Source organism: Coregonus lavaretus, assembly GCF_964263955.1.
Source record: "Coregonus lavaretus genome assembly, chromosome: 31".
NCBI lineage: Eukaryota > Metazoa > Chordata > Actinopteri > Salmoniformes > Salmonidae > Coregonus > Coregonus lavaretus.
In genome coordinates, this window is record NC_140018.1 from 4,724,014 (window position 1) to 4,748,342 (window position 24,329).

At 43.3% G+C, this 24,329-nt stretch overlaps 2 protein-coding genes across 5 annotated transcripts in view; one reads left to right on the forward strand and one right to left on the reverse strand.

Moving 5' to 3' along the window:
• Window positions 1-6,062: 6,062 nt before the first annotated feature.
• LOC311107135 (cyclin-K-like) lies at window positions 6,063-18,219 on the forward strand. 3 transcript variants are annotated; one of them, XM_084149634.1, is made up of 10 exons: window positions 6,063-6,165; window positions 6,769-6,995; window positions 7,196-7,277; window positions 7,518-7,649; window positions 10,711-10,843; window positions 11,835-11,892; window positions 12,109-12,278; window positions 13,218-13,444; window positions 16,005-16,107; window positions 16,633-18,219. In XM_084149634.1, the coding sequence occupies exons 1-10, from the start codon at window positions 6,157-6,159 to the stop codon at window positions 17,175-17,177; spliced, it is 1,686 nt and encodes a 561-aa protein (XP_084005760.1). In that variant the 5' UTR covers window positions 6,063-6,156; the 3' UTR covers window positions 17,178-18,219. The 3 variants fall into 3 exon arrangements, with proteins under 3 accessions (XP_084005760.1, XP_084005758.1, XP_084005759.1); XM_084149632.1 differs by lacking the exon at window positions 6,063-6,165 and having other exon boundaries at window positions 6,307-6,995; XM_084149633.1 differs by lacking the exon at window positions 6,063-6,165 and having other exon boundaries at window positions 6,307-6,995; window positions 10,711-10,834.
• A 1,686-nt stretch (window positions 18,220-19,905) lies between these two features.
• LOC311106507 (coiled-coil domain-containing protein 85C-B-like) overlaps window positions 19,906-24,329 on the reverse strand; it is an 88,187-nt gene continuing 83,763 nt past the window's right edge. For both annotated transcript variants that reach the window (XM_084148856.1, XM_084148857.1), the window contains one exon: window positions 19,906-24,329. This exon is cut by the window's right edge and continues 356 nt beyond it. The gene's annotated coding sequence lies outside the window, so the exon portion shown is untranslated.

The window sequence follows — 24,329 nt, forward strand, 5'->3', positions numbered from 1 at the left end:
TTTAGGCTTAATCGAGGCAATGCTGCACTGCTGCTAGACTGTTTATTATAGGCTGCTATAAATATTATATGAAGGCCAATTTTAAGAGCATTATAAGTCGGATCGCTTGAGGCCAGGCCTACGGGACTTCCGGGACACTAAGTATTTATACAAATGAAACGTCGTATCAGCTCCGTCTCAAATCGACATAACCTCAAAAGAACCTAACATGGAAATAGTGTATGGAGAGAGAGAGCGAGCGAGAGAGACAGAGACAGATAGACAGACTGACAGAGAGAGAGACAGAGACATGAGACAGAGAGAGAGAGAGAGAGAGTCAGAGAGAGAGAGAGAGAGAGAGAGAGAGAGAGAGAGAGAGAGAGAGAGAGAGAGAGAGAGAGAGAGAATGAGAGAGAGAGAGAGAGAGAGACCTCTGTAGATGCATCATATTTGCTGGAAGACAACAACTCTAAAGTTAAACACTCTTACCATGATCCCTCCGGCTCCCTGAGTCCCAGCTCGCTGATGTTCACCCCTTGGGTTCCTCAATAATACATCAGTATAGCTCCATGAAATGGTTTCGGGCGAAGACAGTTATAGCCCGGTAGCTTCGGTACAAGACACCATAACATCCTGCATGTAGGCCTCCTGTAGCTCAGTTGGTAGAGCATGGCGCTTGCAACGCCAGTGTTGTGGGTTCGATTCCCACGGGGGGCCAGTATGAAAAATGTATGCACTCACTAACTGTAAGTCGCTCTGGATAAGAGCGTATGCTAAATGACTAAAATGTAAATGTAATGTGGACACATAAGGTTTTAAGTCCAAAGTGTTGCTTCTGAGGAGATGTGTGTTGCGTGTCAGGGCTGTGTGAGTCAGGAAAAAACCACGAGAGTTGAGTAACTGAAATACTGGAGGGCATTCAACACAGGGATTGGGAAATGACTGTAAACCTAAGGGCATAAGGAGTTTACAATAAGGGCTAAGAATGTAATGTTTGGTCAGAGAAAGGCTATTGAATCGGAACAGAAAATAAGTGCATTAACGCAATTTGGCAATGAAAATTTCCAAAGAACATGGGATCTGTACGTAGTCCCAATTGTAATCGCAAAGCAGACAAGTGCAATGTGTTTCTAAGTTAAATAATTTACATCATGTTAAAAAGGACAATGAGACAACACAGTGAGGTCCACTGTAGGGACATATCACGGTTAATATGAATATTGCTCTGGGATTTGCTTATAGTGCCTCATTATGCGGGGTTTAATATTAATAAAGAGGATAGGAGTATATTATTCATGAGATGATTTACTTACTGTGTGTATGTGTGTGGGTGTGTCTGTGTGTGTGTGTGTGTGTGTGTGTGTGCATGTGCATGTGTGTGTGTTTGTGTCTGTGTGTATGTGTATGTGTGTGTGTATGTGTATGTGTATGTGTATGTGTATGTGTATGTGTATGTGTGTGTGTGTGTGTGTGTGTGTGTGTGTGTGTGTGTGTGTGTGTGTGTGTGTGTGTGTGTGTGTGTGTGTGTGTGTGTGTGTGTGTGTGTGTGTGTGTGTGTGTGTATCTATCCCACGGCCTAAATGACAGGTTGAGATTTCTTGCTAAGGGCAATACAATACAAAACCAGATAAGGCTTCTGACAGCACACAAATCAAAATCAAATGTTGATTTGTCACATGCGCCAAATACAACAGAATTCACCTTACAGTGAAATGCTTACTTACAAGCCCTTAACCAACAATGCAGTTTTAAGAAAAATATTTAAGTAAAAAATAAAAAATAATTAAAGAGCAGCAGTAAAATAACAGTAGCGAGGCTATATGCAGGGGGTACCGGTACAGAGTCAATGTGCGGGGGCACCAATTAGTCGAGGTAATTGAGGTAATATGTACATGTAGGTAGAGTTAAAGTGACTATGCATAGATAATAAACAGGGGGGGGTCAATGCAAATAGTCTGGGAAGCCATTTGATTAGATGTTCAGGAGTCTTATGGCCTGTGGGTAGAAGCTGTTAAGAAGCCTTTTGGACCTAGACTTGGTGCTCCGGTACCGCTTGCCGTGCGGAAGCAGAGAGAACAGTCTATGACTAGGGTGGCTGGAGTCTTTGACAATTTTTAGGGCCTTCCTCTGACACCGCCTAGTATAGAGGTCCTGGATGGCAGGAAGCTCGGACCCGGTGATGTACTGGGCCGTACGCACTACAATGTGACGACTCTTCCTACAGTTAAAAGGCTTTGTCCAAGAAGCGATTAATAATGCATGCAGATTCCAGATTTTAATTGGGATGAAAGTAAATTATTCAATGCTGTCTTTTTGTTCTCTGAGAGATGGTAGGGAGGCTATTGGGAGCCTATTGCCTCATGTTCTTACACACAAAACTACACACATTAGTTGTGACAAGGGCAATTTATCTCCTCCCTTCAACCAAATGCAGATTTCAGGAGAAAATAAAATCTGATGATGTTTTTGAGTGAAACTTGAGTGTTGGGGAGTTCAAATTCAAAGTTTCAACATTATTGTCCCAGGGGGCAACTGGTGTTGCAGCAAAGGAGCATAAAAAACAACATTGAACATATCTGATCACAATTACACAATTATAGGGAATACGATGAGGGGAAAGAGTTCGAGTTTCACCATTCTAGTCAACTCTGAAATCAGTGGCGGCTCCTGAAAAAATTCTCAGGAGGGGCAATTTTTCTGATGATTTAGGTGACCTACACACATTTAAAAAAAGATATGTCCAGCAACAACATGAAGACAGGGGCAGCATATAAGTCAATACCAGAAGCATTTATTGACTGATCTCAAAAGTGTTGGCTTACCAGGGTTGGTGGAGCCCTCAGTTTCATCTTTGCCTCGCAAAGCTAACTCAAACACTCCGCAAAACTTCACACACTGGATTAGCCGGCTGAGGATGTGGCGGTTCTTGCTAATGTCGTAGTAAATATATTTGTTATAGTGAATATGGAATATGATATGTTGAGTAAAATGTTGTGCTAAGATCTATTTAGGTCAGGAGCTGGTTATAAGTTCTGTTCCTATCCAATAACAATGGACAAAAGGGTCCTATCTTGTCAGCCTTGTCAGCAGGTGGCCAAGGACAACACCCACGCCATAGGCCTCTCAGTTCTTCCAACTCACGAGTTCTTGCTCTGAGGACACACACACACACAAACACACACACACACACATCATCACTGTTAAACACACACACACACACACACATCATCACTGTTAAACACACACACACACACACACACACAAAAATCCCCTCTCTTAGGCTGAACATTTGAAGACAGAGAACCCGACTCAGAGCCAATGCAACAGTGACAGTAGCCTGCAGGGGACCTCGCCCAACTCATCAGGACCAATCAGAAGATCAGAACTACTAGATTGAACCTACTTCATTTATTGCATAAAATGTCTGCACACAATGTTTCGGGGCTCTCTTCAGATAATAATAATAATAATAATAATAATAATAATAATAATAATAATATGCCATTTAGCAGACGCTTTTATCCAAAGCGACTTACAGTCATGCGTGCATACATTTTTGTGTATGGGTGGTCCCGGGGATCGAACCCACTACCTTGGCGTTACAAGCACCATGCTCTACCAGCTGAGCTACAGAAAGTGGATACTCATGGATGCGCATTGCAATTGTAAAATGTCAACACAATTGGAGACACCACGTCATTTTTGGAGACATGTTATTGACAGTAAACTATTGTAGATGCGACTGCTAACTAAATAAAACATTTTAGCTGGCTAGCTAATCATCTTAGCTAAATGTGGGGCAAACAATTCAGTTATTTACCGTTAATTTGAGGGATTGGGGTGAAAGAAATCGAGTTACATAGTGATACTTTACGATATACTGTATTGACAATATCGCAATATTTTAGCGCTAGTTGGCTGTACCTGCACCAAAACACCATTATTGTTCCTTCATAGCTTGTTCTCAATCTTTTCACATTGGGAGCCAATTTGTTTTCAGCACTTTTATTTCCATGACTGATCAAAACTCGTTCTCATGGCTTTCTGATCCCTCTGCAACAGACATATGGTGCGCAATAAAATCACAGTATCGAATCGCAATACGTATAGAATCATGAGACTCGCAATGCTGATGCATATATCTTATCGTGAGGTTCCTGGCAATTCCCAGCCCAAGTTCATTTGCCACAACAAATCTCTTCGCTAGCAAACGCGATGTCTTCTCCAAAACGGCAATGTGTCTCCAGCAATGTTTACTTTTTTGACGTTCTATGGCATCTCCAATTTCCAAGCATATATGACCACATGTAATATTTTGGTAAGTGATGCAAATAGTGAACTATGTAGGGCCAGGATGTAAAATATATGTAGCTGCAGCAATTTCTCTTATCTGATATGGTAAGTAATGGGGCTTAATTTATAGCTCCCTAAGAGTTTGACGAACGGGTCCGTGAACGCGATTCCAGATATATTTACCTCTGAATAAACTGCCTTTATTACACCATATCCACATCCAGTAAACTTGTGATTATCAACACTAACCTCATCGTTGTGGCGGCGGACAGCTAGCCTGTATCCCTCGTCATCCAGTTGAGTGAGTGGCAATGTCTTTTTTCGTTCGTACCAATTTTTGGAAAATCCTCGGGTGTAGGACTTTCCGCCTTTAGTAGAAACCTGTTGAATTATTAAATTTGGTCTGGGAGGTCCTAATTGTTTCGTTGCCAATTTATCTTCATTTGTTCGCCGACAAAAAGGAACTTCTTTCAAACAATCCACTCTTTTCTCAGTTACGTTCATGGTTACGTAACGTATGACGAAAGCGCGTAAGTGCAAGCCCACAGACACCCATTGAGATTGTATTGAAGGCTCTGAAATTTGAAAAAAATAGATTTTACATGGGAGTCTATGACAGACTTCTGGGCGATTTTCAACCTGACTGAAATCGCCCCAAAAGGGGGGGGAGCCATTTGAAGCACGACTTTAGCCTGATTCGACATTTAGTGGCAGTGTGGCACTGTGGCAGATCAGACGTATAGATTACAACACTGATAACTACTGTTGCCGTGATATAATTGATTAGAAAAAAAATCCCTTCCTTTTCCCGTTTGGCAGTGCGTCGCCCATATCGCCCTATTGAACAGGCCGCCCCTGTCTGAAATTGTGAGCGCAAACACATGGCCCAATATGGACTGATGTATTTGCCAAATCTATAAAAGTTGACTGTTTATCCCACTAAAATTATTAAAATATACAAATTCATCCATTCACCTATAAATTCATTTATTCATGCAATGATTCATTCGTGCATCCATCCATTCATGAATTCTGAATGACCATTGAGCTCCTCCACATGGAGAAGTAGAGGGGTCATCTCCATTAGTAGTTCTCTCTTGCCCTCTAGTGGATCATTTTTGTCCACATTTATCACTCTATTGTGTAGTGCGTGCATCGAGAAGAGTGTAATTGCAGACAGCAATTGGAGGCGTTTTCTGATATAGGCGTTTCTTGATATCAAGTTACACCCATTGACCACAGTCTCCTAACCTACCACTCTAATTCACCTAACCTGCCACGCTAATTCACCTAACCTGCCACCTTAGTTATCCTAACCTGCTATGTAAACAAATCATCTGTGTCAAGAAACCAACCGTCTCGTAACACCGGAACTGACCAATGGCAGGTTTCAGGGAACACCCATATTAAGAAACGCCCCGGATATCGTTCTGCAATTACACCATATTTCACGCACACTACTCCTCTCACCTGCTGGACCGCGATTTAATTTTCATTGTTAATGTTATTATTTTTCTTGGAAGATTCTTTATCAATAAAATGAAGTGTTTAAGATAGAACCGAAACATTATTTTGAAATGATCAGTGAATGTAAAAAGAAAAAAGCAGTATGTATCATAAAACTTTTTGACAAATATATATATATTTTTTTTTTACATGAAATACCCTTGTCTACGTTAGGTTTATGTACCCTTGTCTGTATATTTATGTTTTTGTATTTGTGCTATTGTTCATAATAATAATAAAACCCCTCGCAGCTTCTCACGTATAACAAAATGGCGGCGCCCATGTTACAATGGGGACTGTTGTCGGTGACTAATTCAATCTAAATATAAAACGATTATTTCATCGATTGTTGATATTGTTACTCATTATAAAGCCTACATGATAAAGGTAAACGTCCTTCTTTTCAGATTGCAGATTTTAGACAACCTACGTTTGACATGCGTGTATTTTGGATTGATTGAAAAGTCATTAGCCTCGACGGAGTGCTAGCTAACGTTAGCTAAAGTTAGTTTTAGCAAGTTAGTTATCTACAGTAGCTAGCTTGCAACTTCGGCCTGAAAGCTAGTAAGCTAGCTAGTTAGGTAACGTTAGCTTACAACAACGTTATTTAGCACAAGCTTTCAATTGTGGTCAGAGAGATCAAATAGATATATTGTCAAAACTGTTATTTCTTCCATGTAAATTAGTTAATCCATGCACCTCATGCGTAGACAACTGTTGTTAGCTACCTAGTTCTGTAACTATAGTTAGGTAATATTCACCGTCATTTAATATGATCAATTCAATGGCTACTACCACGACTTATTTATTAGTCTAACTTCCCAAACTGTTTATAGCTACTGTAAAATAAGCTAGATGATAACTTTAGCCAGCTAGCTTGCTAACTAGCAACCTATTTCTTCATGAAATATGACAATACTTTACACCATTCATTCATGCTGTCTTCGCTGTGAATCATCCCGTTATCATCCCCCTCTCCTCCTTTGCAAGTCATCTAGTTCAGCGGGTCCATCATCCTCTTCTCACCAGATGAAGGAAAACAACCACCCCTCCAGTGGTCAGGCCTTCCTGGACCATATCAAGCCATGCTGGTACTGGGACAAAAAGGACCTGGCCCACACCCCGTCCCAGTCCGAGGGCCTGGACCCGGCCACAGAGGCCCGGTACCGCAGGGAGGGGGCCCGGTTCATCTTTGATGTGGGGACCAGACTTGGACTGTATCCTTTTACGGGCTAGATATTTGATCTTTGGGCTGTGAACTTTGTGGAACATTCTCACCTCTGCAGCATTTGACACAGTCCTGTCATAGCCCCATCATCTGGTTGATCATTTTTTTGGGTGTTAGACAGTTAGCGAGATTTTGACTTCACCCAAAGTTATGTGGCTTTGTCAAGTTCACCCTTAACTCTGTCATCAGACATTATGACACCCTGGCAACAGGTATCATATACTTCCACCGTTTCTACATGTTTCACTCTTTCAAACAGTTCCCCAGATATGTGAGTATTTTGGTAAAGAATTCTGTGATGTGCACTGAACCTGTCACATTTACATTTAGCAGACACTCTTATCCAATGCGACTTACAATGCTACGCTTGTACAATAATTTGCCTTCAAGAATCAAAATAATTGTTCACGGTCATCTTGTCAACTTCAATCTCAGTGGTGCATTCTTAGAGGTACTGCCTAATGTCTTGGTATTAAATGGTGTGTGAGACCTGTGTATTGTGTATCTACAGGTGACCGGTGCGTGTTGTCTCTTCCTGGCTGGGAAAGTGGAGGAGACTCCTAAGAAATGTAAAGACATCATCAAGACGGCTCGCAGCTTACTGAACGACGTACAGTTTGTGCAGTTTGGAGACGACCCAAAGGTGAGATGTCTTTACTTCCTTCACTTCTCTTCACTTCTCCCTCTGTCCTCTGCCCTCTGTCCTCTGCCCTCTGCCCTCTGCCCTCTGCCCTCTGCCCTCTGTCCTCTGTCCTCTGCCCTCTGCCCTCTGTCCTCTGCCCTCTGCCCTCTGCCCTCTGCCCTCTGCCCTCTGCCCTCTGTCCTCTGTCCTCTGTCCTCTGTTTGTAGGTACAGTGAAGTCCTGCTGTGTTTACAGGTGCCCTTTCCACACGTGCTGACCCAAACCAAACTGCTGGCTCGATAATAGGCTATTTATTTTTATTTGGTGGGGGGGGGGGGGGGGGGGGGGTAGATCAGCTTTAATATTGCAGATAGATTGAGTGTAACTTCCATCAATGTAATTGTCTGCATTTCCAATCCTTCATATATATTTTTGTAAATATATATTTATATACAGTGCCTTCAGAAAGTATTCAGACCCCTTTACTTTTTTTTTTTTTTTTTTTTTTTTTTTTTTTTTTTTTTTTATTTTATTTTTTTTTTTGTCATTTAGCAGACGCTCTTATCCAGAGCGACTTACAGGAGCAATTAGGGTTAAGTGCCTTGCTCAAGGGCACATCGACAGATTTTTCACCTAGTCGGCTCGGGGATTAGAACCAGCGACCTTTCGGTTACTGGCACAACGCTCTTAACCACTAAGCTACCTGCCGCCCATTTTTTTACACATTTTCTGACGTTAGTCTTATTCTAAAATGGACTACAAAAATGTTTTCCCTCATCAATCTACACACAATACCCCGTAATGACAAAGCAAAAAGTGGTTGTTAGAAATTTTTGCAAATTTATTCAAAATAAAAACAGTTACCTTATTTGGTTTGTTTTTAGTCCTGTCTTTCCACTACCCTCAACCCCTCCCATCTATTTCTGATGTCCATCCAGTTTGATTTCTATTTGCCATATATTTTTTAACTGTGCTGTGATGCATCACAAAAGTTCTGAACCTTTCTATTCTCATAGTTTCTACAGATTGTAAATTAAAGATAAACATTTTTGCTAAAATTATAATAATATTATTGATTGATTTGACTATGACTTTTCAAATCACCCAGTATTGCTATCTGCAGAGTTAGCTCCAGGTAAATATTGCAATTCTTCAGCCATTCCTGGACCTGTGACCAAAAACAAGTTACATATGGACAGTACCAAAATAAATGATCTAATGACTCTGTCTCTTCGCAGCAAACTCTGTAGAGCTGGGAAGATTGTATCCCCAATATAAACAGTGAGGGAAAAAAGTATTTGATCCCCTGCTGATTTTGTACGTTTGCCCACTGACAAAGAAATGATCAGTCTATTATTTTAATGGTAGGTTTATTTGAACAGTGAGAGACAGAATAACAACAACAAAATCCAGAAAAACACATGTCAAACATTTTATAAATTGATTTGCATTTTAATGAGGAAAATAAGTATTTGACCCCCTCTCAATCAGAAAGATTTCTGGCTCCCAGGTGTCTTTTATACAGGTAACGAGCTGAGATTAGGAGCACACTCTTAAAGGGAGTGCTCCTAATCTCAGTTTGTTACCTGTATAAAAGACACCTGTCCACAGAAGCAATCAATCAATTAGATTCCAAACTCTCCACCATGGCCAAGACCAAAGAGCTCTCCAAGGATGTCAGGGACAAGATTGTAGACCTACACAAGGCTGGAATGGGCTACAAGACCATCGCCAAGCAGCTTGGTGAGAAGGTGACAACAGTTGGTGCGATTATTCGCAAATGGAAGAAACACAAAATAACTGTCAATCTCCCTCGGCCTGGGGCTCCATGCAAGATCTCACCTCGTGGAGTTGCAATGATCATGAGAACGGTGAGGAATCAGCCCAGAACTACACGGGAGGATCTTGTAAATGATCTCAAGGCAGCTGGGACCATAGTCACCAAGAAAACAATTGGTAACACACTACGCCGTGAAGGACTGAAATCCTGCAGCGCCCGCAAGGTCCCCCTGCTCAAGAAAGCACATATACAGGGCCGTCTGAAGTTTGCCAATGAACATCTGAATGATTCAGAGGAGAACTGGGTGAAAGTGTTGTGGTCAGATGAGACCAAAATCGAGCTCTTTGGCATCAACTCAACTCGCCGTGTTTGGAGGAGGAGGAATGCTGCCTATGACCCCAAGAACACCATCCCCACCGTCAAACATGGAGGTGGAAACATTATGCTTTGGGGGTGTTTTTCTGCTAAGGGGACAGGACAACTTCACCGCATCAAAGGGACGATGGACGGGGCCATGTACCGTCAAATCTTGGGTGAGAACCTCCTTCCCTCAGCCAGGGCATTGAAAATGGGTCATGGATGGGTATTCCAGCATGACAATGACCCAAAGCACACGGCCAAGGTAACAAAGGAGTGGCTCATGAAGAAGCACATTAAGGTCCTGGAGTGGCCTAGCCAGTCTCCAGACCTTAATCCCATAGAAAATCTGTGGAGGGAGCTGAAAGTTTGAGTTGCCAAACATCAGCCTCAAAACCTTAATGACTTGGAGAAGATCTGCAAAGAGGAGTGGAACAAAATCCCTCCTGAGATGTGTGCAAACCTGGTGGCCAACTACAAGAAACGTCTGACCTCTGTGATTGCCAACAAGGGTTTTGCCACCAAGTACTAAGTCATGTTTTGCAGAGGGGTCAAATACTTATTTCTCTAATTAAAATGCAAATCAATTTATAACATTTTTGACATGCGTTTTTTCTGGATTTTGTTGTTGTTATTCTGTCTCTCACTGTTCAAATAAACCTACCATTAAAATTATAGACTGATCATTTCTTTGTCAGTGGGCAAACATACAAAATCAGCAGGGGATCAAATACCTTTTTTCCTCACTGTATATAACATTCTATTGGTTGCAAGAATTTTGTATAATAGGCTATTCTTTTCACATTGTACTTTTCAGCACAGTTACCTCAATTATGGTGGATGCTTAACCAGGCTAGCTCAGTACAGCTTGGTTTGGTAGTAGTGTGAAAAGTCCTTGTGTTTCCTTACTTTATGCTCTTGTTTGGGTCCTGGGATGTGTCGTAGGATTTCCGCCATCAACAGGAAGAGGTGATGGTGCTAGAGAGGATTCTGCTACAGACAATCAAGTTTGACCTGCAGGTGGAGCACCCTTACATGTTCCTCCTGAGATACGCCAAGCAGCTCAAAGGTGTGAAAGGTGGTGTTAACGTCTTAGTTTGACTTCATTTTCCAACTGTCATTTCCAAACTCTTTTATTTTGAAGTTGTTACTATTATGCCGTAAGCTCCTCTCCAAACAGCACTACTGAAGGTCCTGTCTTGGCCACGCCAGGCATCGATGTGATGAAGGTCCTGTCTTGGCCACGCCAGGCATCGATGTGATGAAGGTCCTGTCTTGGCCACGCCAGGCATCGATGTGATGAAGGTCCTGTCTTGGCCACGCCAGGCATCGATGTGATGAAGGTCCTGTCTTGGCCACGCCAGGCATCGATGTGATGAAGGTCCTGTCTTGGCCACGCCAGGCATCGATGTGATGAAGGTCCTGTCTTGGCCACGCCAGGCATCGATGTGATGAAGGTCCTGTCTTGGCCACGCCAGGCATCGATGTGATGAAGGTCCTGTCTTGGCCACGCCAGGCATCGATGTGATGAAGGTCCTGTCTTGGCCACGCCAGGCATCGATGTGATGAAGGTCCTGTCTTGGCCACGCCAGGCATCGATGTGATGAAGGTCCTGTCTTGGCCACGCCAGGCATCGATGTGATGAAGGTCCTGTCTTGGCCAGGCCAGGCATCGATGTGATGAAGGTCCTGTCTTGGCCACGCCAGGCATCGATGTGATGAAGGTCCTGTCTTGGCCACGCCAGGCATCAATGTGATGAAGGTCCTGTCTTGGCCACGCCAGGCATCGATGTGATGAAGGTCCTGTCTTGGCCACGCCAGGCATCGATGTGATGAAGGTCCTGTCTTGGCCACGCCAGGCATCGATGTGATGAAGGTCCTGTCTTGGCCACGCCAGGCATCGATGTGATGAAGGTCCTGTCTTGGCCACGCCAGGCATCGATGTGATGAAGGTCCTGTCTTGGCCACGCCAGGCATCGATGTGATGAAGGTCCTGTCTTGGCCACGCCAGGCATCGATGTGTCCCTCTTATGCAATTGTGAAAAACGTCAGTTTTTTTTCTCGTTCTAGGTGACAAAACCAAAGTTCAGAAGCTGGTGCAGATGGCATGGACCTTCGTCAACGACAGGTGGGGCGTAACATAACGTAACGTAACACAGTAGTTTGGACTGTCACTTCTCACTATCTATATCCCTGTGTTTCCTGTTTCCTGTCATGTATGCTGTAGGTGCCTCCCCTTACAGTGGTCGGTTTTCACCTTCTCCTCTTACAATATTCATTGAATAGTATTGTAGGTCTGCATTTTCCTCCACATCTAAACGGTTCTCTCTGTTCCTACCTCCAGTCTGTGCACCATGCTGTCCCTGCAGTGGGAACCAGAGATCATAGCAGTAGCAGTCATGTACCTGGCTGGACGGCTGTGTAAGTTTGACATTCAGGAGTGGACGTCCAAGCAGTCTTCACGGCGATGGTGGGAGCAGTTTGTACAGGACGTCCCAGTGGAGCTGCTGGAAGGTATAGCGTCAACGTCTCTTTTCTCTTTACATTGATAAACCTCCCTGACACACATTTAAGACAGTGACTCCCAAAATGCCCAGTTTTGCACCATTGAGAGCGTCTTGACTGGCTGCATCACTGCTTGGTATGGCAACTGCTTGGCATCCGACCGGAAGGCGCTACAGAGGGTAGTGAGTACGGCCCAGTACATCACTGGGGCCAAGCTTCCTGCCATCCAGGACCTCTATACCAGGCGGTGTCAGAGGTAGATCCTAAAAATGTTAAAAGACTCCAGCCACCCAAGTCATAGACTGTTCTCTCTGCTACAGCAAGCGGTACCGATGCACCAAGTCTGTAATGAACAGGACCCTGAACAGCTTCTACCCCCAAGCCATAATACTGCCATAAATAGTTAACCAAATAGTTACTCTGACTATCTGCATTGACCGTTTCTGCACCAACTCTTTTGACTCATCACATACGCTGTTGCTACTGTTTATTATCTATCCTGTTGCCTAGTCACTTTAACCCACCTATATGTACATATCTACCTTGTACCCCTGCACATCGACTCGGTACAGGTACTCTATGTATATAGCCATGTTATCGTTACTCATTGTGTATTTATTCATTGTGTTATTATTTTTAGAAATTTTTTTTCTCTCTGCATTGTTGGGAAGGGCCCATAAGTGAGCATATCACTGTTAGTCTACACCTGTTGTTTACCAAGCATTTAACAAATACCTTTTGATTTGAGACATGATACTTGTCGTAGCCATTAGCCAGGATTTGGGAGACACTGGTGTAAAGGTTACAAGTTCTGCTCATGTTCGTACTCCTATTGAGTCCTTATGACCCCTTCCTTCAACGCTGATCGGAGAAATGGATAGAAAAGAACTGTAGCTCCTATCTGTATATCATACCTAACCCCTGTCCACTGCTGGCATCTCCTCCCAGACATCTGTCACCAGATCCTGGACCTGTACTCCCAGGGGAAGACCCCCATCCCCCCGGGTCTGGAGCAGGAGACCAAACAGAGAGTACCCCCCCAGCCCCCTGGCCCTGCTCCTGCTCCTCCTCCTGGCCCAGCCCCCACACAGCCTCCAGGGTGTGTCCCACCACCCCCTCCACCCAAGAGGAACTCCCCCCAAGGCAGCCCCCCACGCCGTCTCAAACGCCCACATGTGAGTGATGGCAGTGTGTCTGTGTTGTCCTTGTATTTGTCAGCTTGTGATAAATGAAATGTCATTCTCTGTGGATCATAAATAGTCTGAGGAGTATCCATGGCTAACACAATAGGTAATAGACAATAAAAACTGTATATTTCGAAATACCGACAGTATGATTTATAATTAAACTCAGCAAAAAAAGAAACGTCCTCTCACTGTCAACTGTGTTTATTTTCAGCAAACTTAACATGTATAAATATTTGTATGAACATAACAAGATTCAACAACTGAGATATAAACTGAACAAGTTCCACAGACATGTGACTAACAGAAATGGAATAATGTGTCCCTGAACAAAGGGGGGGTCAAAATCAAAAGTAACAGTCAGTATCTGGTGTGGCCACCAGCTGCATTAAGTACTGCAGTGCATCTCCTCCTCATGGACCAGATTTGCCAGTTCTTGCTGTGAGATGTTACCCCACTCTTCCACCAAGGCATCCACAAGTTTCCGGACATTTCTGGGGGGAATGGCCCTAGCCCTCACCCTCCGATCCAACAGGTCCCAGACGTGCTCAATGGGATTGAGATCCGGGCTCTTCGCTGGCAATGGCAGAACACTGACATTCCTGTCTTGCAGGAAATCACACACAGAACGAGCAGTATGGCTGGTGCATTGTCATGCTGGAGGGTCATGTCAGGATGAGCCTGCAGGAAGGGTACCACATGAGGGAGGAGGATGTCTTCCCTGTAACGCACAGCGTTGAGATTGGCTGCAATGACAACAAGCTCAGTCCGATGATGCTGTGACACACCGCCCCAGACCATGACGGCCCTCCACCTCCAAATTGATCCCGCTCCAGAGTACAGGCCTCGGTGTAACGCTCATTCCTTCGACGATAAACGCAAATCCGACCATCACCCCTGGTGAGACAAAACCGTGACTCGTCAGTGAAGAGCACTTTTTGCCAGTCCTGTCTGGTCCAGCGACGGTGGGTTTGTGCCCGTAGGCGACGTTGTTGCCAGTGATGTCTGGTGAGGACCGGCCTTACAACAGGCCTACAAGCCCTCAGTCCATTCTCTCTCAGCTTATTGTGGACAGTCTGAGCACTGATGGAGGGATTGTGCGTTCCTGGTGTATCTCGGGCAGTTGTTGTTGCTATCCTGTACCTGTCCCGCAGGTGTGATGTTCGGATGTACCGATCCTGTACAGGTGTTGTTACACGTGGTCTGCCACTGCGAGGACAATCAGCTGTCCGTCCTGTCTCCCTGTAGCGCTGTCTTAGGCGTCTCACAGTACGGACATTGCAATTTATTGCCCTGGCCACATCTGCAGTCTTCATGCCTCCTTGCAGCATGCCTAAGCTACGTTCACGCAGATGAGCAGGGACCCTGGGCATCTTCCTTTTGGTGTTTTTCAGAGTCAGTAGAAAGGCCTCTTTAGTGTCCTAAGTTTTCATAACTGTGACCTTAATTGCCTACCGTCTGTAAGCTGTTAGTGTCTTAACGACCGTTCCACAGGTGCATGTTCATTAATTGTTTATGGTTCATTGAACAAGCATAGGAAACAGTGTTTAAACCCTTTACAATGAAGATCTGTGAAGTTATTTGGATTTTTACGAATTATCTTTGAAAGACAGGGTCCTGAAAAAGGGACGTTTCATTTTTTGCTGAGTTTATAAGTTAAGTATAACTATAAGAAATCTAAGATGTGATAAATAAATGATCTCCAGCTCAGGGCTCCAGCTATGCATCTGGTTTGCTAACTTGCTAGTTAAGTGGCTACATGTCAAGGCAAGCTTGGTGACAGCAGAGGCATTCAATCCCTTCCTGGATCAAGATCCCTGTTGCCTAAATTGTTTTGTGCGTAATAGCGCCCCCTTGTGTGCACATTCTGTAATACCATGTACCCCAGTATGGTACACAAACTGTATGTTGGTATGAAAATCTGGATACCGCCCAACCCTAACAGCTAACCTCCAATAACATAGCTTGTGTGTGTGGTAGTTTGTTTTCATTCCTCAAGTGGTCTAAAGTTGGACATGGAGCTGGAAGCAGCAGAGTCTTCTTTGATTTTCTATTTTTTGTTGTGCTTTTTTATCCCTTTTTATCCCCAATTTGGTGATATCCAATTGGTAGTTAGTCTTGTCCCATCGCTGCAAGAGCCGTGCGTCCTCCGAAACACGACCCCGCCAAGCCGCACTGCTTCTTGACAAACTGCTCGCTTGACCCGGAAGCACCAATGTGTCGGCGGAAACGCCGTACTGCTGGCGCCCGAAGTCAGCGCGCATGCGCCCGGCCCGCCACAAGGAGTCGCAAGAGCGCGATGGGACAAGGACATCCCGGCCGGCCAAACTGGGATGAAAGAAATAAAAGCTTAAATAAATCATTCTCTCTACTATTATTCTGACATTTCACATCCTTAAAATAAAGTGGTGATCCTAACTGACCCAAGACAGGGACTTTTTTACTAGGATTAAATGTCAGGAATTGTAATAAAAACTGAGTTTAAATGTATTTGGCTAAGGTGTATGTAAACTTCCGACTTCAACTGTATTATTTATTTCTGCCTTCTCAGAGCTCTCCAAAAGAGGAACCCAAACCTCCAGAACAAGTGGGTTGTAAGATTCCACGGTTGGAGAGCCCAATGCCCCCCCTGCCTACTTCACAACCCCCGCCTGGTGAGTGTCTTGCTACTCAGTAGGTTATATAACACCAGTAACTAGTGATCATCTTTATCTGGTCAGTTGTCATGATGGATGAAGTGGCATCTTTTTAATTTTGTGTGTTTTTAATGAAGGACATAGTTTTAGTGAAGGGTCAAGGCAGCTTAGAGAGAACAACAGGCATCCCAATCTCTAGGCCTTCCTAGAATCCTGGTTATGTAACTAACAGTCCAGTCAGAACAGAACAGTCCAGCCCCTCCTTACCTCCTGCCCTGCCCTCTCAGACCAATCTGATTACTGCTTCAACTTGTTAACGAGTACTTCGCAGGAAGTGTATAGTCTATCTATGGGAATACAAGTAATTCCTGTCTGGGTTTTAAAGTGACAGTTGGGTCTCAGAAGTGCTGTCTTGTTGAACAGGAATGTCAAAGCCTTCAACACTATGATTAGGATTGTGTTTAGTGGAAATCACCTTATTTCTCTTCTCTCTCTCTCTCACTCTCTCCCCTCCGATCCTCTCCTCTCTTCTCCCTCTCTCAGATCGTAAGGCTCCCCCAGTCCCTCCTGAAGCTGAGCCAGCCGCGGGTAGCGAGCCCGTTCCCCCTCCCCCATCTCACGCTCCACCCCCCCACCAGCCCCCTCCCCTGCCCCACCGCCCCCCTCCTCCTCCCCCCTCTAGCTACATCATGGGCATGTCCACCTCTAGCTCCTACATGTCAGGGGAAGGCTTCCAGAGCCTTCAGTCTATAATGAAGACAGGGGAACCCTCCTACGCCCCCATGCCCCCCAACTACGGTCCCCCCATGCCCTATCACCCTCATGTCTACCCCAACGCCCCACCCCCAGGACCCCCACCCAGCACCTACCCACCCCCCAACCTGCCCCCTCCCTCCCCGGCCTACCCTCCACCAGGCTACAACCACAGCTACCCTGAGTACCCCCCTCCACGCATGCCCCCAGGACACGGGGTGCCACCTCCAGGGATGGGCATGCCTCCTGGGGGCTACCCCCCACCGCCAGGCCAGCCCCAGGTGCCCCTGCCACCCCCTGGCATGCCAATGAACCGTGGGGGATGGATGAGGTAAAAGGAGGAGTGGTAGAGGAGAGAGCGGAAGAGAGAGGAGGAGAATGAAAGAGTGAGAAGTAGAGGAATGTCTGAAGCTAGCAGTCCACTCCCTGTTGTCAGTCCAGAGACTGTAACTGTGCAGAACTTTAGCTGGGTCGTGTTCATTAGTCACCAAACGGAAGAAACTGACTGAGGGACTACCTGAACTTGTCCAGTAAGAAATACTAATTTTTCGCTTTTTGTTGCAAAACCGTTTGGTACATTGTGTCCTAATGAATATGATCCTGGAGTCCACTGGAGATGTCAACAAACAAAGGATTTTACCTCCGAGAGCCATGTCTGTTATTCTACATTGTCTTGGCTGCGTTGTGGAATCCCAGACATGTAAAGGTTACGACACCTGGAATATGTCCTACCATTCTGTAGCACAGAGATTCTATCAGTTCCACATTCCTTTTGAGAAAGGCAGATGATATTGCATTATGGTTGAACATATTTTGAGACTCATTGAAAAGAAATATGTCATATTTAGACTGAAGGTCTGATTGATGCTTTAAAACCTGCTTGTTTTTGCTTACATTTTTTGTCTGCATCGAAAAAGGAAATATTTTCAGTTCTGTGATAATTTACCGTGTGTGTGGAGAACAAGTTGCGTTAATCGCAGAAAATACCAAACACGTTTTTGTCTTATTTTTATTTAGCTGTGTGAATATTGGTTCATCTGTAAGATGTATTGAACCGGATGTAACCTGTATTATTAAAGTAGCACTTACACTGTTACTTGTAATAATCATGAGCTGAAAGACATTGGTAACCCATATCTGTCTCTAAACAGCAGGTTGATAGAACACTGGACAGGCCGGGTTGTATTTGTACATGATAAACTTACTAGGTGAAATCTGAGCGATGGATCTTTTTAGACTGCTTATATCCTTAGTGCCTTAGTTAATTAGGCTTTACTTTAACAGACAACTGCCTGCTCCCTCCCGACATATGCACACAAACACTTGCTTTTGTGTCTCATAGGCACTCGGGGATAATAAAACACATGTATAAGCTAGTGTTGTGGCTGTGTTGAATTATAGTCTGTGTTACCATACTGCCTAGACTCGTTCATCATGTGCGGAATCCTGGTGATTGAGGCTAGTGTTGTGTTCAGAACAGTGTTGTCTGTGTTGTTGCGTTCTTAAGTCTTCAGGTCAGGTGAAGTTCAAACTGACTGCTTTACAGGTCATGCGTGACCTTATTAACAATCAGCTTAACTGTTTTGTCTGTTAGTGACACCCACCTCTCCCCCCCCAAACACACATTTACTGACCAGTGACTTAGACTGTATCTGTGTCCATTTTGAATGTTTTCCCCAATACCGTCAGTCCCATTCTGTTAATCCACATTGAAATGTTATTCAGTTTTCTCAGCAAAATACAGTACATTCACTAGCTTTACCAGCAGAGGGCAGGTTTGCTCAAGTTTTGAATTCCTGTCAATTCAATATGGAAGGGTGGCTCAAGTTCTGAATTCATTTACATTTATGTCATTTAGCAGACGGTCTTACCCAGAGCGACTTACAGGAGCAATTAGGGTTAAGTGCCTTGCTCAAGGGCACATTGACAGACTTTTCACCTGGTCAGGTCGGGTGTTCGAACCAGCAACCATTCAGTTACTGTCCCAATGCTCTTAATAAGGATTGGACCATTTTTTGTTCATTTTTTGCCTAAAATGACATACCCAAATCTAACTGCCTGTAGCTCAGGACCTGAAGCAAGGATATGCATATTCTTGAGATCATTTGAAAGGAAACACTTTGAAGTTTGTGGAAATGTGAAATGAATGTAGAATATAACACATTAGATCTGGTAAAAGATAATACAAACAAAAAAACATGCGTTTTCTATTTTTTTGTTTTGTTGCATCTTTGGCCACAGTGATGTAGGATTCTACATGTAATTTAGATGTTGTCCACCAGATGGCAGCAGTGTTTATGCAACATTTCAGACTGATCCAGTGAAGAATTACATCACTACAGTTTTCCCAAATGTGCCGAATTGGTTTTCAAGTACTTAACTATAGAGAACATACAAAAATGCTATGGTAATACAAAATGTAAGTTTGCACACGCCCAGGAATGTCATAAATAATGGATCATTAGCTTCCCTACAGAAAATACACTAACATTCACACATCTAGATGGCCGGGTGGGTGTGGAGTCAGAGGTCAAACTGTAGAACCCAGCTCCTACATTTGAATATAAAAATTGATTTTTCAAGCAAAACTACACTACATTTCATCTCTGGGACCCTCAGGATTACGAATCAGAGCAGGATTACAGAATGTAAGTACATTATTTACCTTCAGAGGTGAATGTACCAAACCAGTTGCCGTGAGAAGTGTTTTGTTGTTGTGCACTATCCTCAAACAATTGCATGGTATTTTATAGCTGTAATAGCTACTGTAAATTGGACACTGCAGTTAGATTAACAATAATTTAAGCTTTCTGCCCATATAAGACATGTCTATGTCCCGCAAAGTTGGCTGTTTACAACACCATTCTAGTCACATATCGCATATTGAGCAACAACCGTCCCGTATAAGGGGCACCAATCCCATAGAGGTTAACCGCTGGGCTATCTGCCACCCTGTCAATTCTTCAGTATGGAAGGGTTCGTATGTGTTGTTTAGTGTTTATCAGTGGGCTCAAGTCAGCATTTCCTCCCACATTAATTCAGAGAAGACACAGAATTACAAAGAAAGTAATCACTTGTTTATTTTTTTCTCCAAAATCATCTCAAAGTGGCCTAGTACATTTACTATTCCTTTTTTTTTTAAACTTCCACCTACAAATATCTGTCTGATCTCAGCTAAAGTCATGAAAAAAGGTTTTACTTTACAGTAATGCTTGCAACTACAGGAATAGTTAGCATTACCACTAGGTTTGTGTCTGAAATGGCACTCTATTCCCTATATAGTGCACTACTTTTGACTTGGTTCAGCACAAGGCTGTGGTCAAAAGTAGTGTACTAGGGTAGGGTTTCCCAAACTCGGTCCTGGGGCCCCCCCTGGGTGCACAATTTGTTTTTTGCCCTAGCACTACACAGCTAATTCCAATAATCAAAGCTTGATGATGAGTTGGTTATTTGAATCAGCTGTGTAGTGCTAGGGCAAAAACCAAATCGTGCACCGGGGGGGCAGGATCAAGTTTGGGAAACCCTGCACTAGGGAATAGTGTGCTATTTCATATGCAGACAAGGTTCTATGGTCATCACGTCTTCTGGTTTAGCACATATACAGAAAAAGTTCTTTAAAAACACAGGTTCCAAATCAAACTCTCATGCAGAGAAAAATGTGGCACATCTCAGAACAAAATGCCAGACTGAAAAATATTGCAAATCATCTCATGGCTTCAAATCAGTTGTTCCTAGAAAAAAGGACACTTAAAAACCCATTCTTTGATTTTCTTTTCTTTTTTTGTACTAGACCCCATTAGTGAGAACCGAGGCAGATCCGTAAGATTGTACGGTCGGATGCCTCAAGGAACAGTGTTGTCTGTGTTGTGTTTGCTAGCAATTTGGAACAACTAATACTACCGTCAGGAGAGCTTGAGCTGTCAATCATTGACTTATTAACCAATTACCCAATCAAAAGATTTGGATACCAATCAAAATCTCCTGATAGGTCAAAATCATAAACAGGCCAATCACATGGCAGCCCTATAATGGGAGAGCTATCCAATAATAGTATTATTGGATAGCTCTCCCATCTCTATCTAAACACATGGCAATAAATAGCCTTGAACAACAGTTTGATCATAACAGTACTTATTTCATCTGACATCATCAAGGTATAACTCGTGAAGATGCAGCTGAATCGAAAAACATCAAAAGGGAAGACTTGCTCTTTCTCACAGTCCAACAGAAAATACTTTTACAAAACATGCACAGTTCACTGCTGAAAATCATCTGCTGGATTCACCATGGCTAAAAAGCTTATTCATATTAAGCTAATTTAAATATAAATAATTCAATTTATTTGATAGCTTTCTTAGCTTTCAATTCAAATACAGAGTTGTACTGTAGCTTGAGTAGTACAATAGTTATGGAGGACCATAAATAGCCACATCAGTCTGATCTTCCCTTTATGACAGTAGCATAAAAAAGCCTTTTAGATTTCACAGAACATTTCTGAAACATTCTGTCATGGAGAGTTCTAAAACATTATTTCATATGAAATGAATGCAGCAAATGTGTTCAGCAGTCTGCAAGCCTGTATTAAGCAGGTGTCATCAGTCTGTCACAGAGCACTACAGTATACGCAGGCAGCCTGACCAGTGTAAAGAAAGAATGACCACAAACCATCCAGTCGTCACAGAGTCGGGGTAAAGCTCTCGGTGTTCCCCAAGCTGAGAAACATGATTGTCGTAGAGCGCGCACAACATTGTACATTTTAGTTTCCTTTTTAAAAACGATTTCCTAAAAAATAAATCACTCCATTGACTCTTGGCTGTGGCGGTTTCGATTCAAAATGGCCTTGATGTGTTTGCAGAGGAGATAAAATAATAATTTGTTTCACCAAAATACAGTAAAAATATGAGTGGTTACCATAGAAACAACCCTATTTAAGGTTCGGCTGTGTGCTTTTGTAAAACATAAAACCCACAAACAGTCAGTTTTATCACATGGCCAACCTAGAATAATAAAAAATGAAAAAGTCAAAATAAACGATAACAACAACAGTAATGCTATGGTTTTATACATATTTTACACACGTTTTAAAAGTGATCTCTATAGTTTTTTGTTAATAATAGACTTCTCTTATGAGCATAGGGCGCTAGGTATATAGGTCACAGTGGGTATCACATATTAACACTTTGGATGCTAACGCTAATTATTCTAATGCTAGCATTTGCTAATGCTAATTAAGCTAATCAACCAGAGAGGCAAAACTGACAGAGAAGCTAGATGGGTTTTTATGGGAAGTACTATGAAGGAGTCGGGTGACATTGTTCCTAGACGCTGATCCACAGTCAGTTTTGTATGTTACCTCTAAATGCTCAAGATCAGGGTTGAATGAGCGTGAAGCTGATCCTAGATCTGTGCATACGAGACACTTGTAACCCAAAACGTACTATCAAACCATATCTGACGTTATCACATCGTTACTTTAACATCAAAGAGACGTTTGGGGATTTTTTTTATCCCAACGTTGCCCCAGACTGAAGCCCTGCTATAGTAACCATGCAGCTCTACCTGAAGCCCTGCTATAGTAACCATGCAGCTCTACCTGAAGCCCTGCTATAGTAACCATGCAGCTCTACCTGAAGCCCTGCTATAGTAACCATGCAGCTCTACCTGAAGCCCTGCTATAGTAACCATGCAGCTCTACCTGAAGCCCTGCTATAGTAACCATGCAGCTCTACCTGAAGCCCTGCTATAGTAACCATGCAGCTCTACCTGAAGCCCTGCTATAGTAACCATGCAGCTCTACCTGAAGCCCTGCTATAGTAACCATGCAGCTCTACCTGAAGCCCTGCTATAGTAACCATGCAGCTCTACCTGAAGCCCTGCTATAGTAACCATGCAGCTCTACCTGAAGCCCTGCTATAGTAACCATGCAGCTCTACCTGAAGCCCTGCTATAGTAACCATGCAGCTCTACCTGAAGCCCTGCTATAGTAACCATGCAGCTCTACCTGAAGCCCTGCTATAGTAACCATGCAGCTCTACCTGAAGCCCTGCTATAGTAACCATGCAGCTCTACCTGAAGCCCTGCTATAGTAACCATGCAGCTCTACCTGAAGCCCTGCTATAGTAACCATGCAGCTCTACCTGAAGCCCTGCTATAGTAACCATGCAGCTCTACCTGAAGCCCTGCTATAGTAACCATGCAGCTCTACCTGAAGCCCTGCTATAGTAACCATGCAGCTCTACTGGTTTAAAGTGACACTGGTCCTATTCTAGAGGTCTCTTATAGCTCTCATCTGGGTTTATTTTTAAACAACAGGGCCCGGTTTCCCAAGAGTATCTTAAGGCTAAGTTCATCCTTAGTAACTTCGTAGGAGCATCGTTAAATCTCAGAGCTGTTTCCCAAAACCATCGTTACTAAAGTTGCACTTGAAAACGCTCATTATTTACCGACTGCTTCAGACCACTCGTAGAACAGCCAAGTGCGTCTAAAGTTAGTTTTTATTCCCTACCGTGTCACTTTATACACAGAAGACCTCCACTAAACATAGAATCAAGATGTTTATCCGGCTCTGTGACCGTTGATAACTTCACAACGAAGGATAAAAATACGCTTCAAATGAAAACTGTGATGACTGCATTCAAAGATAGCCTACCTACAGTATAGACTATATACTGTATTTCAATGATATTGAAATCAATTTCATGTTCATTCAATTTTGTTTTATTTTACTATTTGGCTAATGTCTGTCATTTTTGCCTCAATATATTTAATGATGTGTAGCCTAACGTGTGCAATGATGTTCCAAATCTTGCTTAAGTGCATTATTATAGGGTAAGCATTAGATTAAGCCGCCTCAATATTTGCAGCCGTAGGTGATAATATCTCTCTAGGTAGCTGATCCATCGTCAGTATTGTGGAATAATTATAATGTTAAGGTAAGATTTGAATGGAGAAAGCTGATCCGAGAGCAGCACTGCCTTTCGTTCGATCCTATCAGTATCGATACATGCTCCAACGACACACTTGGCAAGTGTTCCCTCTGTGTGGCGTTTTGGGAAACGCGTGTTACATCTTTGACCATTGTAGGAAAGATGCATTGTTAAAACACTCGTAAGCCTAAGTTCGATCTCTATCGGGAAACCGGGCCCAGGAGAGTTCTGAAATAATCTTCAGCACTCTGTCAAACTGTCAATCCCCAAGTCAATAATATAAGGAAAATGGCCCATCAGTGAAATTAGCTGCCAGTTATCAACAACACTGGAAGTTCAAAATAAATGTGTGTTTGGGGAGTTGGCTAGTAGTGGGGAGTGAGAGACGGCGAGATCCATTGTGTGGTTTTCCTGGGTCGTATAATGTCCAGTCACATATACCAGGTCATGTCTAGAAGGGTTACAGCTTTTGTCAAATTAACACCAAAAGTGGATTTGTTTTGCATTTTAGCTAACCCTAATTATTTTCTTAACCATAACCTAATTCTCCTAACATGCTAC

Excerpts from the sequence above, each read along its gene's own strand:
- LOC311107135 (XM_084149632.1), top strand. The coding sequence starts at position 6,688 with ATGACAATACTTTACACCATTCATTCATGCTGTCTTCGCTGTGAATCA. Across the intron at positions 10,844-11,834 it reads GCAGCTCAAAGGTGTGAAAG|GTGACAAAACCAAAGTTCAG; the intron begins GTGGTGTTAACG and ends TTCTCGTTCTAG. Across the intron at positions 16,108-16,632 it reads TACTTCACAACCCCCGCCTG|ATCGTAAGGCTCCCCCAGTC; the intron begins GTGAGTGTCTTG and ends TCCCTCTCTCAG.